Below are 16,457 nucleotides of genomic sequence, written 5' to 3'. Positions count from 1 at the left end.
TATATTACTAGTTAATTAGTGGGAAATATATTTATTAATTTGTTGAGCCTACGACAGCCCATACAAGCGTCCGCGATAGTCATGATGTCGCGTGCTGAGTTGATCATCGCTCATCGGTTCCTAATCCAACGACTACAATATCCCCCCTCTAAAAGTACTCAATTTCAAACTCATACCAGAATTTGTAAATCTCTCTAGAATTTTTCAATCTCTCAATCTTCTTCAAATATAAAACAACCACACATTCTCTACACTTATTAATCTCTTGTAATATGGATTCACAATCTCAAAGTCAAGGAAAATGTAAAAAGAACAAAGTCCGGGGTGAAAAATACAACATCACAGAAGATGAATGCATCTATCGTAATTATGTTTATTTTACCCAAAATCGTGTAGATGGTGCACAACAACATGGTAGCACCATGTGGGACAACATATTTGGCAAATATGAAGAGAAAACCATGAACTTTAGTAGTCGTGATGCAAAAGGGTTGTTAGAACGCTTCATTATAATCAATAGGGAAGTTCCCAAATATGTTTCTGCGATAATGCAAGCCAAGATAAGCCGGGAGAGTGGTATTATGGATGATGATGTTGAAAAACAGGTTCCTACAGGTTGGCAACGAAAAAATGGGAAAAATTTTGATTTCGAAAGTTGTTATCATATTTTGATAATCCAGAAATGTTAGCACCTAATCAACAAGTACCTGAAAGGTAACCATGCAATTATTCTCTCTCAACACCAAATTCTTCACCATTTTCAGCAAGTCCATCAAATTTTTCACCAGATACCCCAAGAAAATCAAATGTCAACTTAATCTTAGTAATGATGATGCTAGTAAAAAACTTTTAGGAAGAAACAGAGCAAGACTTGCTATAAAATTAGCTCAAGAAGGTGGAAGCTCTGATGGATTTAACATGGAAAATTTTATTGAACATCAGAAGACCGTCCAGAATCAAAGAGCGGTTGATAGGAAATTTCAAAACAATGAGAATAAGAAAAGTCGCCTTTATCAAGAAAAATTTGTGAATGACTATGATAAGCATAAAATTCTTCAAGCCGACACTTCAACTATGAAACCCCGGCAACAACATCTGTGGAAAATCGAATTTGACAGGATTCAAGTACAGATTGAACAACAAGATGGATTTAATAACAACCAACCTGGTGGTGATGATGATGATGATGATTTAAATGATGAGTTCGATGTGTTAGAGTATTGCTCGGTCGAACTCGTAAGCGTTGTTATCCCAATCTTGTTGTCATTATTTGCCAAAACTATAAGTCTTGATTTCTAGTCTACTTATAGCTATGTCTCGGATTAGGATAGAATGTGTAGTTCATCTTTATACTTCATGACCTTCATCTATTGAAGACAAAGAACTACTAAGGGGAGCTTTTGGAACTTCATCAACAAAATGTATGCGGAGACTTGAACTCATTTATCACTCAGAAGTCTATTTCTATTCTATCTCCTATTGAGACAAAAGTCGTATAGCTATATAGAATTTATATTATACACATTTGATATTTCGATTTGAGTTTAACTCGCTTACATATTTCTCGAAATATGTGCTGGTAAGCTTTCGCTTTAATCAAGTTCATCTTAATTCTTGACGAAAGTCAAAAGATGATCATGTGAAAATCGCCTGGTAACATCTTACATGATTTGTGTGAGACAGTCATTTGATGTATACTCGGAAAGTTTCGTATTGATCTATTAATCACTTGAAAATTTCTTTGAAGCTAATAGTTTGTGTGAGACGGCTATTCCCGTCTTCCAAGAATGTTTCAATGATTAATATGGAGTTTAGAACGATTAACCATTGATTGGATATAGCACAGTAAAAGTACTAGTATGCTAAGTATTTCAAGTTATTCAAAGTCCGGGAACCATAGTATGCATACCCGTATGCGTGACGATTTGATAGTTGAAGTCCGGGAACTTAATATGCATACTCGTATGTGTACCGGCTGAAAAGTTCAAGTCAGTAAATTCAACTGAGTTTGGTCATGTACGACAGTATGCGTACCTGTTCGCATACTGGCGAATCCAGACCAAGTACGGAACTCAAGTATGCGTACTCGTTTGCAAACTTGAGTGGGTTACGTTCTAAAATCGATTTGTTCATGAACAAATATATTTGTATATTAAGGAATACAATCTTTTGCAAACCGTGGCTATAATGTTAATGAATTGATTCAAGTGAATCAAAATCGATTTTGCTTCAATTGTGTTTTGTATACTTCTATGAGAATATAAACAATTGAACAACTACATAACTAGTTTCATTTGAGTCATTTGAACTAGTTGTGATTAAGATGAACAAGGTTGATATGAAAGTGTTCATATGGCTAACTTCGGTTAACTATTCTTGAGCCAACTATGTGCACATGTTTGGGTACGGTTACTCATACCGAAATGAAGTCACATTTTCATTTGTGTATAACAAGCTAAGTTCGATCTAACGGTTGAAAGATATTAGCTCGACTCTAATCAGGTTTTCATCTAACGGTGAATATTGAATGATTTGTTAGCAAGGTAGCATTGATTGCAAACCTTGATTTGAAGACTATATAAGGGATAACTCTAGCAACTAGGAAACCAAATCCCCACACCTCCTATGTGATACTAGTTGCGACTAGAGTCGATTATCCTTTAACCTAGGTTTTTCCTAAAACCATTATGGGTTAACGAATTAAATACTTCATTTGGATTCTGAAGCCAGACCCGATTATTTTCTCTGTAGTTGCGTGTTCTGATCTTACTTTGTTCTATCGCGTTGATTACTATCTTCTCTAAGATTTGCTCGAGATTTAATCTCCGATAGGTAAGATAAAAAGTAGTCACATACATCTTTGTCTCATCGTTTGTGATTCCACAATATCTTGTTTCATTTCCATACGATTAAGATTATTGTGAGGTGATTGATATTACTAGGCTGTTCTTCGGGAATATAAGACCGGCGTGTCAATTGGTTCCTGTTCACCTTGATTTATCAAAAGACGAAACAAAAACTCGTAGGTATTTCTGTGGGAGACATATTTATCTATTCAATAGATTTTTCTGTGTGAGATAGATTTTTTTTATCAAGTCTTGGACTTTGGGTCGTAGCAACTCTTAGTTGTGGGTGAGATCAGCTAAGGGAATCAAAAGCGCAGAATCCGGCATTGTTCAAGAGGCATAAGGAACATGACTGTACCTTAATCAGTGTGAGATTGGTTAGGGCTCAACTATATTCCAGTCCAAAGCTAACTTGTAGTAGGATAGAGTCTATAGCGGCTTAATACAGTGTGGTGTTCAAATATGGACTAGGTCCCGGGGTTTTTCTGCATTTGCGGTTTCCTCGTTAACAAAATTTCTGGTGTCTGTGTTATTTATTTTCCACATTATATTTTTATATAATTGAAATATCACAGGTTGTGCGTAGTTCAATCAATTAGATAATCCAACCTTTGGTTGTTGATATAAATTGATTGAAACTTGGATATGGTCTTTGGTACCATCCAAGTTATTTTTCTTATTAATCCGGCTCACAGATTTCTATTTGTTCGATTGTAGATTAATTTGAGAAATTGAGATATAACCCTTGGATATATTTTCCTTGATTGAGTCTGACTGTCTAGTTGATTCTATTGGAAATATATTGGAGTTAGTCCATACAGATTGCCTAAATGAAATATTGGGTGTGGTTGTTAGACCCCCGGTTTTTCAATTGGTACCAGAGCAGTCAAACACGTTTAAGACCTCACAAGTCTGTGTTCGTAGCAATCTGACTCTACGGACAATTGTGTTATCTCAAACAACGCATCACCAGTCCAGAAACGTTTTGACTTGGTTCAAATCTCTGCTTGTCCTGACAAATCTTCCTCATCCTCTCCATGGTCGGAAACTGTGTATAACTGGGAAACACGCCTGGATAAACAGTTGGATGATCTTTCAGATGAAAGTGATTCATACGAGGGATACGCTGTTAATAAGGAAGTCTCTCAATATATCAAGCATTTTGACCATCTCATACAGAAAAAGAAGTCAACATCTTGTTTGGATGAGTTTCTGACTCCTCTCTGTCTAGAAAATAAGAAAATGAGAAAGCTCTTTAAAGGTTATGATTGTGGATATAATCTCTTTCAATCCCTTCTTAAAGACCGAGAATAAGATGTGCGTTCAAAGAATTCTGAACGTGAAAATCTTCGTCGAAATATCTACAAGTTGAAAGAAGAACTTGTTGAATCTGAAGCAAGATATGACTCTCAACAAAAAAAATTTAGTGACCGAGAAATCGTTTTTCTAGCTAAAGAAAAACAATTAGAGACTGACTTAAAATCATCTCTTGAAAAGGTCAAATCACTGGTGGAGAATTGAAAAAGTGCAATGCTAGCTCGACGAAATTATCCACTATGCTGGAAGTATGTAAAAGACATCGTGATACATGAGATTTGGGCTATGATGGAATAGACGCTCCAAGCTGTGGTATGATCAATTTTTTCTGCGCTAATGACAACCTCCAGCAAAAGAGTTTCACTGATGGAAAAACTGAAACTTTACCTTCGGCTGCAGAAGTTTTAACAAACAAAGGTTGTCTCCTTCCTAAAACTAGTCATATGAGAAAAGCTAATAACTCTACATACAGATGTTATTATTGCGGTAACAAAGGTCATCTTGAGAGGATATTTCGTCTTCGCTTACAGAATGAAAAACTTCATAACATTCTTATCTGTATGTCTAAGGAAGTAATCCAACCGGTTTCTCATATTACTGGTCTTAATTGTCCAACTCTTAGACAAGAACAGTGTTGTGATGAGCCAAGTATTGCCTGTAAAGATAACACAAAGGCTTTCTACAATTGTAAAAAGAATTGTGTTATACGGAAAAATGACTGCCTTGTTGATCCATTGAGCAAGAAAACTTCTTCAAACTTTTCTTCCATGACTAAAGGAAGTGTTGGATCAAAAGAGTCAATCGTTCCTGAGTATATTCATATCAATAATCGTGTTTTGGAACTAAAGACCAGTATAAATAGACTCAAGCGCAACATTAAGAAGGCAAGAAAGGCAGCAGTTTCAGGTATCTCGTGTCCTCCTCTTGTTAATTCTCTTGAGACTAATCCTATTGACTTTTCTGAAGATTTTCAAGAAATAAAAAGGGAAAATGTCAATACCCTTGATGAGCTATATGCTCATAAAATTAAAACTTGACTGCTTACAAGTGAGCATCCTCTTTGAGACCGTGTGAGGAGGCTCATAATTCTCAAGAAGCTCTTTTCTTGAATAAGTGGTCTTTGTTGTATCTTTTTTCGGTTTAGGAATAAAATGATCATCTTACTGTTGAGCCTTGCTCCAGTTAATTATTACATAATGTAATATATTTTATCAATAACTCTTGAGCATATTCTTTTTGTTGCTTACCTTGAAAACCCTCGTATTTCTTCTTAATGACAGTTGATCTGTTGATTTCAACAATTAGCTTGTGCTCACTTCTGACTAAGTTGTTCTGTCATTAGAATGTGTTTTTATCAAAATATGTTTATAAAATAGGCTCCATTGGCTTCTTGGTTTTCATCCTGGCTCAAAACCACGGACGTTTGAGCACCCGACCCTTACCGAACGTAAACGAGTAACCCTAGGGTTTCCCTATGAAGCACTCATATATATGTATCATGGTTTCCTCTTCACCTTATACATATACATTTCGTAACTTCAAGATTTCTCTTGAAAATTTTGTGGTGTGCACAATGGATGGATGAAAAAAGGAAGACAAAGTTGAAGAGGGAAAGGTTATTGAGTTTCACGAGAACCCTGTTTTCATAACTTGTTATCATGCAGTTGATCATGAAAACAAACTTTCAATTCAGATATCATCTCAATTGGTGGGAAATCTTCTTCGAGATTTTGGGTTACGTGAACAACTTGAAATTGCAACAAAGAATCTTGAATTTTTGAAAAACGAACTGAAGAAAACAACATATGAACTTGTTTGTGTTCGATCTCTGGTTGCTGGTTATGTCTGAAGACCTTCGGTTGCGTTCTTCTTAGGGGTTATATTTATCAATGTCTAGGAAACTTCTTATGAGAATTTATTCTTGTGTTTTAATAAGGATAACTAGGGTTTGGAATAATCTATTTTGTGATTGCACATTGCTATTGCCAACGATTTTCATCTTGCAATGTTTTTAGATTTATTTATTTAAATTCTAAAGTTTATTTGGAATATGATTTTGCAGTACTAATCTTGATTGGTTTTAAATATTGCAAAAATTGTTATGGGATATGTGTGTTTGCGTCCGTGAACTATGATTGTCCCATATATGTCAAAAGCCTATTATGTCATTATGCAAATATTGATGGAAGATAGGATGAACTTTTGATTGTAAAGATTAAGTCTATGATATAATTATGCAAATATTGATGAAAAATAGAATGAATCTTTGAATATTCTGTAGTATTGATCTTTCTCTGATCCACTTCTATGTGAAAGTACTATATGGCTTATGTTGAGCACTTCTGATTAAATTAATCATATGTTCTCGTATGGTTAATTTAATTGAGTTTTATGGATACAAATTCATGTAATTTGTTAATGTTCAAAGAAATCCTTCTTTTCTTGCAAAAGTAAAGTCGCTCTTGTTGTTCTTTCGGGAATGACATTTTATAGGGGAGAGTTCTTAATTGAACTTGTGCTTAATTTCCAAATCTTTGTGAGGAGTGCGGCTGTGGAATATTGTAGGAGTTTACTTGTATCTTTATAAACCCCTTGATGAATACACTAAGTTTCGACTATGTGAAATAATCGAAACAAAGTTGATATGTTCTCTTTTAGTCATGAAGTATCTCTATGAGAATTTCATTATGATCTCACTAGTTTTCGTACCTTTGCCAATTTATATTGACAGAAAGGGGGAAAATTAATATATAGTTCACACTACAAATACATATAGTTTACGAATCATTATGTAAGGAGGAGTGGTTTTCATTGTGAGATGAAGTATTGACTAAGGGGGAGTGATACATATCACTGTAGTATTATTGTCAAAGTTGTGATACAATTGGACTTTGATGTTGTGTAATAATACTATGACACTGTATAACGATAATTGAGAACAATTGTTTTCTTATTTTTATGGCTACGGATCTTCAACAACTATGATGCTGAGTTGAACACGTTCAGAATCACTGGAGTACTTGGAAGTGACGAAGATTTCGAGTAATGTTGAAGAACCAAGGAAATCTAGCATTTGGATGAGAAGCTACAAAGTTTATTTATTTTGCAACCCATATGTATCGATGGTTTTGTCACTAAAATTTACAAAGGGGGAGACTGTTATAGCACTTCTCGGTCGAACTCGCAAGCGTTTGCTATCTCAAGCTTGTTGTCAAGTTTAGTTGCCAAAACTATAAGTCTTGATTTTTAGTCTACTTATAGTTATGTCTCAGATTAGGAAGTACTTCATGGCGTTCATCGATTGAAGATAAAGAACTACTAAGGGGAGATTGTGGAACTTCATCAACAAAAGGTATGTGGAGACTTGAACTCATCTATCACTCAGAAGTCTATTTCTATTCTATCTCCTATTGAGACAAAAATCGTATAGCTATATAGACTTTATATTATACACATTTGATATTTCGAGCTGAGTTTAACTCTCTTACATATTTCTAGAAATATGTGTTGGTAAGCTTTCTCTTTAACCAAGTTCATCTTTATTCTTGACGAAAGTCAAAAGATGATCATGTGAAAATCTCCTGGTAACATCTTACATGATTTGTGCGAGACAGTCATTTGATGTAGACTCAGAATGTTTCGTATTGATCTATTGATCACTTGAAAATTTCTTTGAAGCTAATAGTTTGTGTGAGACAACTATTCCCATCTTCCAAAATTTTTAGTGATTAATATGGATTTTAGAACGATTAACCATTGATTGGATATAACACCAATATGCGTACTTGTATGTTAATTGTTGCAAGTTATTCAAAGTCCGGGAACCATAGTATGCATACCCGTATGCGTACTGGTTTGATAGTTGAAGTCTGAGAACTTACTATGCATACCCGTATGCGTACCGGCTAAAAAGTTCAAGTCCGGGAATTCAAGTGAGTTTGGTCACATACGACAGTATGCGTACCCGTTCACATACTGGCGAACCCAGACCAAGTCCCGAACTCTAAGTATGCGTACCCGTATGTATACTTGAGTGGGTTAAGTTCTAAAATCGATTTGTCCATGAACAAATATATTTATATGTTAAGGAATGCAATCTTTTTCAAACCGTGGATATAATGTTCATGAATTGATTCAAGTGAATCAAAATTTATTTTGCTTCAATTGTGTCTTGTATACTTCTATGAGAATTATAAACAATTGAACAACTTCATAACTAGTTTCATTTGAGTCATTTGAACTAGTTGTGATTAAGATGAACAAGGTTGATATGAAAGTGTTCATATGGCTAACTTCGGTTAACTATTATTGAGCCAACTATGTGCACACGTTTGGGTACGGTTACTCATACCTAAATGAAGTCACATTTCATTTGTGTATAACAAGCTAAGTTCGATCTAATGGTTGAAATATATTAGCTTGACTCTAATAAGGTTTTCATCTAACGGTGAATATTTAATGCTTTGTTACAAAGGTAGCATTGATTGCAAACCCTGATTTAAAGACTATATAAGGGATAACTCTAGCAACTAGAAATCCAAATCTCCACACCTCCTATGCTAGTTTCTACTAGAGTCGATTCTCTTTTAAACTAGGTTTTTCCTAGAACCATTATAGGTTATCGACTTAAAGACTTCATTGGGATTCTGAATCCAGACACGACTATTTTCTCTGTAGTTGCGTGTTCTGATCTTACTTTGTTATATCGTGTTGATTACTATCTTCTCTAAGATTTGCTCGAGATTTAATCTCCGATAGGTAAGATAAAAAGTAGTCACAATCATCTTCGTCTCATCGTTTTTGATTCCACAATATCTTGTTTCGCTTCCATACAATTAAAATTATTGTGAGGTGATTGATATTACTAGGTTGTTTTTCGGGAAAATAAGACCGGTGTATCAATTGGTTCATGTTCACCTTGATTTATCAAGACGGAAAAAAAACTCGTAGGTATATCTGTGGGAGACAGATTTATCTATTCAATAGACTTTTTTGTGTGAGACAGATTTGTTTATCAAGTCTTCGACTTTGGGTCGTAGCAACTTTTAGTTGTGGGTGAGATCATCTAAGGGAATCAAGTGTGCAGATGTATGGGCTGTCGTAGGCTCAATAAATTAATAAGTATATTTTCCACTAATTAACTGGTAATATAGTGGTAGTAAGATATCGTTCCCACATAGAGTTGTGTAATTGACAGGTTATTTGTATCAACAAGATAAAGTAAATAAAAAAAAGGGTCTGGTTGTAAGATAAATATAAAGATAATAATAAAGAAAATAGATGATCAAAGAATCCTTCGCTGTTACCAAGCGTTAACATGATTAAAATACTTATCTGTCTTAAGTTAGAATCATTCATCACCAACCGTAGAATAGCAGCTAGAACAATGTTATTCCCAAAGTTCCTTATGTAACCGGATACCGAAGCGCTCTCATATCAAGTTTTATCCAACCGAACCACCAAATAGTAGCGCACTCAATGTGTAACCCAATCGGAAGCTTTAAGTTATGTGAACTTAGATTTTTCATAGCAGTTAAACTTTTAGCGGAAGGTCCACTTACTAGTGTTATCTTCACACATGATTCCTCCATAGAATCCCTCTACGAGGTCTCGCGTTCTTCTACTTCTCTTGGACTTGGGCACTTGGGTACTTGGAATACTTCTTTGCTTAGCTCTTTGTATATCCTTTTTGGATGATTCACCTAATAGAGGCAAATAAGAAAAAAAGAGAGTAATAATACGAATACATGCAAGAATAATAGCTAAAACAAGTATGGAATGGATACTAAAAGCATATAAATTATGCACTTGTCAGCAGAATCCGGCGTGGTTCAAGAGGCGTAAGAATGCGACTGTACCTTAATCAGTGTGAGATTGGTTCGGGCTCAATTATATTCCAGTCCAAAGTTAACTTGTAATAGGAAATAGTTTGTAGCGGCTTAATACAGTGTGGTGTACAAATATGGACTAGGTCCCGGGGGTTTTCTGCATTTGCGGTTTCCTCGTTAACAAAATTTCTGGTGTCTATGTCATTTCTTTTCCGTATTATATTTTTATATAATTAAAATATCACAGGTTGTGCGTAGTTCAATCAATTAGATAATCCAACCTTTGGTTGTTGATATAAATTGATTGAAACTTGGATATTGGTCTTTGGTACCATCTAAGTTATTTCTCATATTAATCCGTCTCACAGATTTCTATTTGTTCGATTGCAGATTGATTTGGGAAATTGAGATATAACTCTTGGATGTATTTTACTTGATTGAGTCTGACTGTCTAGTTGATTCTCTTGGAAATATATTGGATTTAGCCCATACAAATTGCCTAAACGAAATATTGGGTGTGGTTGTTAGACCCCCGGTTTTTCACGATGTAATAGAACCTCTAGATAATTGATGTATTAATTTAAATTTTAATTTGAAGTGTTGCATTTTAATTTGATATGTTGTTGCGTTCTACTTATTATTAATTTAAAATGAAAAGTTGATTAATCTGAAATGTTGTTGCAGTCTACTTAAATAAGTTTCTCTCATGAACTTAATATTGAATGAAACAAACTACAAAAAAATCAATAGTTTAAACTAAAATACATAACTTAATAATTACCCCCACCCGCCCTTCCATACTCTTCCCAAAGGTTCACTCTCAGATCTTCTCTTAAACTGTCATTCAGATTCTGGTTCTGAATGAAATTAGTCCTTTGAGCATAATTTCTTGCAGGCACGTCTTTTTGTGGTTGAATCTCAGGACTGGGATCTTCATCATCATAGTTAGTCCACTCCTTATCGCGACGGGTTTCCTGAATTACCATGTTATGAAGAATAATGCAAGTGAGCATAGTCTTGTGCATTTCATGTAATGACCCGTCCCTCCACCGATACTTTCCCCACTTAGCCACTACGGTTATCCGGCAGTGTGGGCATTTTAGCGGACATGTTTGCGGTAATCCAGCACCAACTTCCCGGGAGGTCATTCATCCGACTACGGATCTTCAAACAGAGGCGACTTGTGCAAAACATTAATATCATTTTGTGAACCCTGAAGACCAAAAAAAGTGTGTCATATCTAACTATCATAAGAAGCAGCAACTTCAAGGATAAGGGTTGGTTTCGGATAATGGCCATTATATTGACCAGCCCAATAAACAGGGCATCCTTGCCATACCCAATGCATACAATCAAGACTATCTAGCATTCCTGGGAATCCCCTTTCCTCATTCTCCCTCAATATTTGTCTAACATCCTCCTTGGTTGGTTTTCGTAAATATGTTGGACCAAAATGATTAATCATTACTTCATAAAACAATGAAAGGTAAGTGAATGAAGGTTTTTTACCCATACGAAGGTACTCATCGTTCGCATCCGCTGGTTTTCCATACCTAAAATTCTTAAAGCCGAAGTAACTTTTTGTTCAGGACTATGACCTCTAATATTCAGTGCATCAAAATGATAATTAAATTAAGGTTCTACTCTGCAAATCTCTTCAATAATATTTTTCACCAGATGTCGAGGCATGCGGAATCGACCTTGAAAATTTTGATCAGAGTACACACAATTGGGAAGAAAACAATCGTGCATCAGCTTCTGGTAGTAAAATTCCCTCCCTCGATACGTATATCTTCTTGAAAATACTTCTTTTGGCTCTGGAACTCTAGGTATTTGGCCATAATATATGAGCATCAGAGTGTCGATTAGTTTATTATCTTCAGCTTCCTCATCGTCAAGTTTTTGCAACCTCCTTTGATGCATTTATTGTTGTAATCTAAACGGATTCATAATAACATTCCTCTCTTCATTAGATCTCGCCATTGATAATTATGAAATTTAAAATTGCGGATTTAAATACAAAAAATGGTAAAATATATGTAGAAGTATGTGCGAGTGATTTGTAAAAGTATATGGGCGTATATATAGGAAAAGAGGTGCAAAATAGCCATTATAAAGTAGTCGTTGAGCGATAGAATGTCAAACAAGCGATATTACGAAAAGCGAGCGATGACACCTTTGATGCCAGCGATATTAACATTATCTCCAGCGCTTTAATGAATTTCGTTCGCCAGAAACTCTATCGCTTAGTGGTTTTCTCATAGTGGCGCAACTCGTTTATCATGCCACCTGGAACGTCAAACAGGATTTTTTAACTTTGTACATAGGAATAGGCCTAATACAGTATCACAAATATATTTATGTTAAAAGTGGACCCAGAAATATATTTTCTGATATGTGGGCCACATACTTAGATTCTCGTAGCCAAGCCTTTGTAACTTATCTACCACATTGTATAAATATCAGCTCCATAATGATTGATTTTTCTCTACATATGATAGATTTTTCTGTAAGGTGTGTCACCGTAGATGCTCCACTGGGTAATTTTTTTTTTTTTTTTTACTCATCTGAAACTGATTCATATATGTGAATCTGGCTGACTACAGTTGATCCAAGATTTATTAAACAGTACTCCCTTCATTTTTAATAAAAGATCCTATCATTTTTTTCATTTTAGCATTTTCTTAAACAGAAGAAATAGAATAATGTAAAAAAATTGATCTCAGACTAGACTGATATAAGTGCTTAGAGCATCCACAGTGGGCGAGTATAACCAAAAATTTGGGATGAGATCGTGACGCAGTGGGACGGAGTAAAGATCAAATCCCAGCCAAAGATCAAATTCCAGACCATATTTGGTCGCGACCAAATACCAAATCCTAATATAGTCGGGCGTAAATTTAAAGTACGCTTGTTGCTGGGCGTAAATTTAAAGTACGCGCGTTAACGGGCGGAGATTTAAATTACGCCCGATGAAAATTCAAATTAAAAAAAAAAAAAAATGAGGCGTAAACTTAAAGTACGCCTGGTGATTGATTGGGCGGACATTTGAGATACACCCGATGAATTTTTTTTGGGGCGGAGATTTAAATTACGCGCGACCAAATTTTAATCGGGACCGTTACGTGACAACACGGACTAAACCCAAAATTTGATCTTTTTTTTGATCTTTGATCTTTGGTTTTGATCGCACCACTGCAGTTGCTCTTAGCAAGTCATGACTAAAATACCTCTGACAAATGTACGAGCTGACTCAAATCTCAAATTATACATCAGTAAAAATGAGAAAACAAACGATTTGACATCTGACTCGGGATGAGTCAGATCCAGCCAAACAAGGTGTGATAAATAGATTAGCGTCAGATGTGCAAGCAGAAAGGGAATTTCCCTCCCCATCTTCCTTTTGGTGGCAAAAATAATCAAAAATTAAGCTATGAATATGAACATTTCTTCTTCGTCATTATCACTATTCATATTGAAATTTGAACCAATTCATTTCCAATCTACATCCCCATTTCATTTCCCAGCATTAGTATTCATAATCAAGGGTAACAATTACAAAACCCGAGTTTCAAAATCTCGTAAACAAATTTAATCTCTTCATCTTCTCTGATTATAACTTCATCTTACGCAAACAAAGATATCTGGAGAAAATCAGATAACAACACCAATGAGAAAACCAAACACAGTTCTTCTTCCTCTGTTCTTCATAAAAAATCTGATAATCAACATCAAAATCATCATCACCGTCAAGTTTATTTAGATCATAGTATCGATATGGATGAATTAATCTCATCCATTAAAAAGACTTCAACCCCACAAGAACTGTTTGCTTTAATGTCAATTTACAAAGGCAGACAGCTCTCATTACGTTTCATGGTTTCTTTATTATCTCGCGAGTCAGATTGGCAAAGAACATTAGCTTTGTTTGATTGGATGATTGAAGAAGCAATGTATAAACCCTCTGTTTTTGCTTATAATGTAGTAATACGTAATGTTCTTCGTGCGAAACAATGGGAACTTGCATCTGGACTAGTCAACGAAATGCGTCAAAGAGCTATATCACCTGATAAGTTTACTTATTCTACTCTTATAACACATTTTGGTAAAGAAGGAGATTTTGATTCTGCTCTATCTTGGCTTCAACAAATGGAGCAAGATCGCGTTACTGGTGATCTTGTTTTGTATAGTAATTTGATTGAGTTATCAAGAAAACTTGGTGATTATTCAAAAGGGATATCGCTCTTTTCTAGATTAAAAAGAGCAGGGATTACTCCTGATCTTGTTGCTTATAACTCAATGATAAATGTTTTTGGTAAAGCTAAGCTTTTCAGAGAAGCTCGGCAACTTTTTCATGAAATGAGATCATTTGGTGTTGCCCCTGATACTGTAAGTTACTCTACTCTTCTTAGTAAGTTCGTGGAAGATAAAAGATTTGTTGAGGCATTGTCTATTTTCTCTGAGATGAAAGAAGTTAAGTGTCCGGTCGACCTTACTACGTGTAATGTTATGATTGATGTATATGGTCAATTGGATATGGCTAAAGAAGCCGATTGTTTGTTTTGGAGCATGAGAAAGATGGCAATTGAACCCAGTGTTGTTAGTTATAACACCATTTTGAGGGTTTATGGTGAGGCGGAGTTGTTTGGTGAAGCCATTCATCTTTTTCGGTTAATGCAGAGCAAGGATATTGAACAAAATGTAGTTACATATAACACAATGATCAAGATTTATGGAAAATATTTAGAGCATGAGAAGGCAACAAATCTTGTTCAGGAGATGCAGAAGAGAGGGATTGAGCCTAATGCTGTTACATACTCTACAATCATTTCGATATGGGGAAAGGCAGGTAAATTAGATCGAGCAGCAACGCTTTTCCAGAAGCTGAGGAATTCAGGTGTTGAAATTGATCAAGTTCTTTACCAGACTATGATTGTTGCATATGAGAAGGCAGGACTGATTGCCCATGCTAAGCGGTTACTTCACGAGCTCAAACGTCCTGATAACATCCCTAGGGAGACTGCCATTTCTATTCTAGTGGGTGCTGGGAGAACTGAAGAGGCTATGTGGGTTTTCCGTCAAGCTTTTGATGCCGGTGAAGTTAAGGATATATCTGTTTTTGGAGGTTTGATTGATCTTCTCTCCAGGAATAAGAAGCAGACGAATGTTATTGAGGTGTTTGAGAAGATGAGAGGTGCTGGATATTTTCCCAATTCCAATGTTATTGCATTAGTGTTGAATGCGTATGGAAAACTGAGGGAATTCGAGAAAGCTGAGGCCATGTACAAGGAAATGCAAGATGAGGGCTGTGTTTTTCCTGATGAAGTACACTTTCAAATGCTTAGTCTGTACGGCTGGGCAGGGGATTTTACAGCGGTTGAATCACTGTTTGAGAGACTGGATTCTGATCCTAATATTGACAAGAAAGAACTGCATCTTGTGACTGCTAGTGTTTATGAGAGAGGTAATCGATTAGATGATGCATCACAAATAATTAGCCAGATAAACAAAAGGGGAATTTCAAGTACATTGCCATCGTCATAAAAACAAGGATATGATATTTCGAGAGTTCTACTGATTGTACATTAAATAGCTTGACTGTTAACTATCTTGTACGACCCTTGTTTTATTGAATCAAAGAATGGGATTGCTCTCAACCGATGTTAATATTCGCTTCCAGTTTGTTGTATACAGTATACTGTATATTATGTCCTCTTCTTTTTCGTCTCTATTGTAACTTCTGGTGTTAAACCCTTATTTGAGGTGCATCGAGCTTGAACAATTCATGGAAGGCTAGCAATACTGATGATTTGTCCATGAAGGATACTCACAGAGATTGGACTAAGCTTGTTTGGTTTAAACAAAATATTCCAACACACTCTTTTGTCTGCTGGTTAGCCTGTCATAGAAGGTTGAAAACAAAAGCTAAACTGCAGAGGTGGGGGATTGTCGAGAATGCAAATTGTGTGCTGTGTGATGCTGGTCCTGAAGATAAAGAGCATCTGTTCTTAAAATGTCCTTACTCTTAACAGTATTTGGAGAGGACTTCTGTAAAAAATGGGAGAATTTAGAGATCCTGCTGACTCTTGGGATGCAGAATTGCTCTGGTAGGTGAACTTCTTAGGTATTAGAGTTGTTACTGATGTGAAGAAGTTGTGCTTAAATAATTTTGTTTATCATGTGTGGAAGGAGAGAAATAGAAGAATGTTCGCTTCTGTGAGAAAGGGTCCAGAGGGGTTGAGCCCTTTGATTGTTCTGGATGTACTCAAGTGTATTGCTGAAAAGCTTTCTGATGCTGATAGACTTCATATTAGGAGCTTTCTGGGCAGATGGGGAATTGACTGTATTTATAAGAAGGGAAGAGTGGTTGCATGTTCCTGGCTTTTTCATGGTCAACATAGATGGGTCTAGAAGAAGTGAGCCTGGTGAGAGTGGAGCTATTATTAGAGATCACCATGGCAAAACT

At 35.7% G+C, this 16,457-nt stretch overlaps 1 protein-coding gene across 1 annotated transcript; it reads left to right on the top strand.

The window, feature by feature from the left end:
• Nucleotides 1-13,576: 13,576 nt before the first annotated feature.
• LOC113331265 (pentatricopeptide repeat-containing protein At5g39980, chloroplastic-like) lies at nucleotides 13,577-15,660 on the top strand (the record flags this gene model as incomplete). Its single annotated transcript, XM_026577993.1, has 1 exon — nucleotides 13,577-15,660. A coding segment is annotated over one exon (1,959 nt), but the record flags the coding sequence as incomplete, so codon positions are not given.
• Between the last annotated feature and the right edge of the window lie 797 nt (nucleotides 15,661-16,457).

The sequence above is a fragment of the Papaver somniferum genome, unplaced genomic scaffold (genome assembly GCF_003573695.1).
Source record: "Papaver somniferum cultivar HN1 unplaced genomic scaffold, ASM357369v1 unplaced-scaffold_125, whole genome shotgun sequence".
Classification (NCBI taxonomy): Eukaryota; Viridiplantae; Streptophyta; class Magnoliopsida; order Ranunculales; family Papaveraceae; genus Papaver; species Papaver somniferum.
Note: the sequence above shows the minus strand (reverse complement) of the source record. Positions and strands in the feature narration are given on the sequence as shown.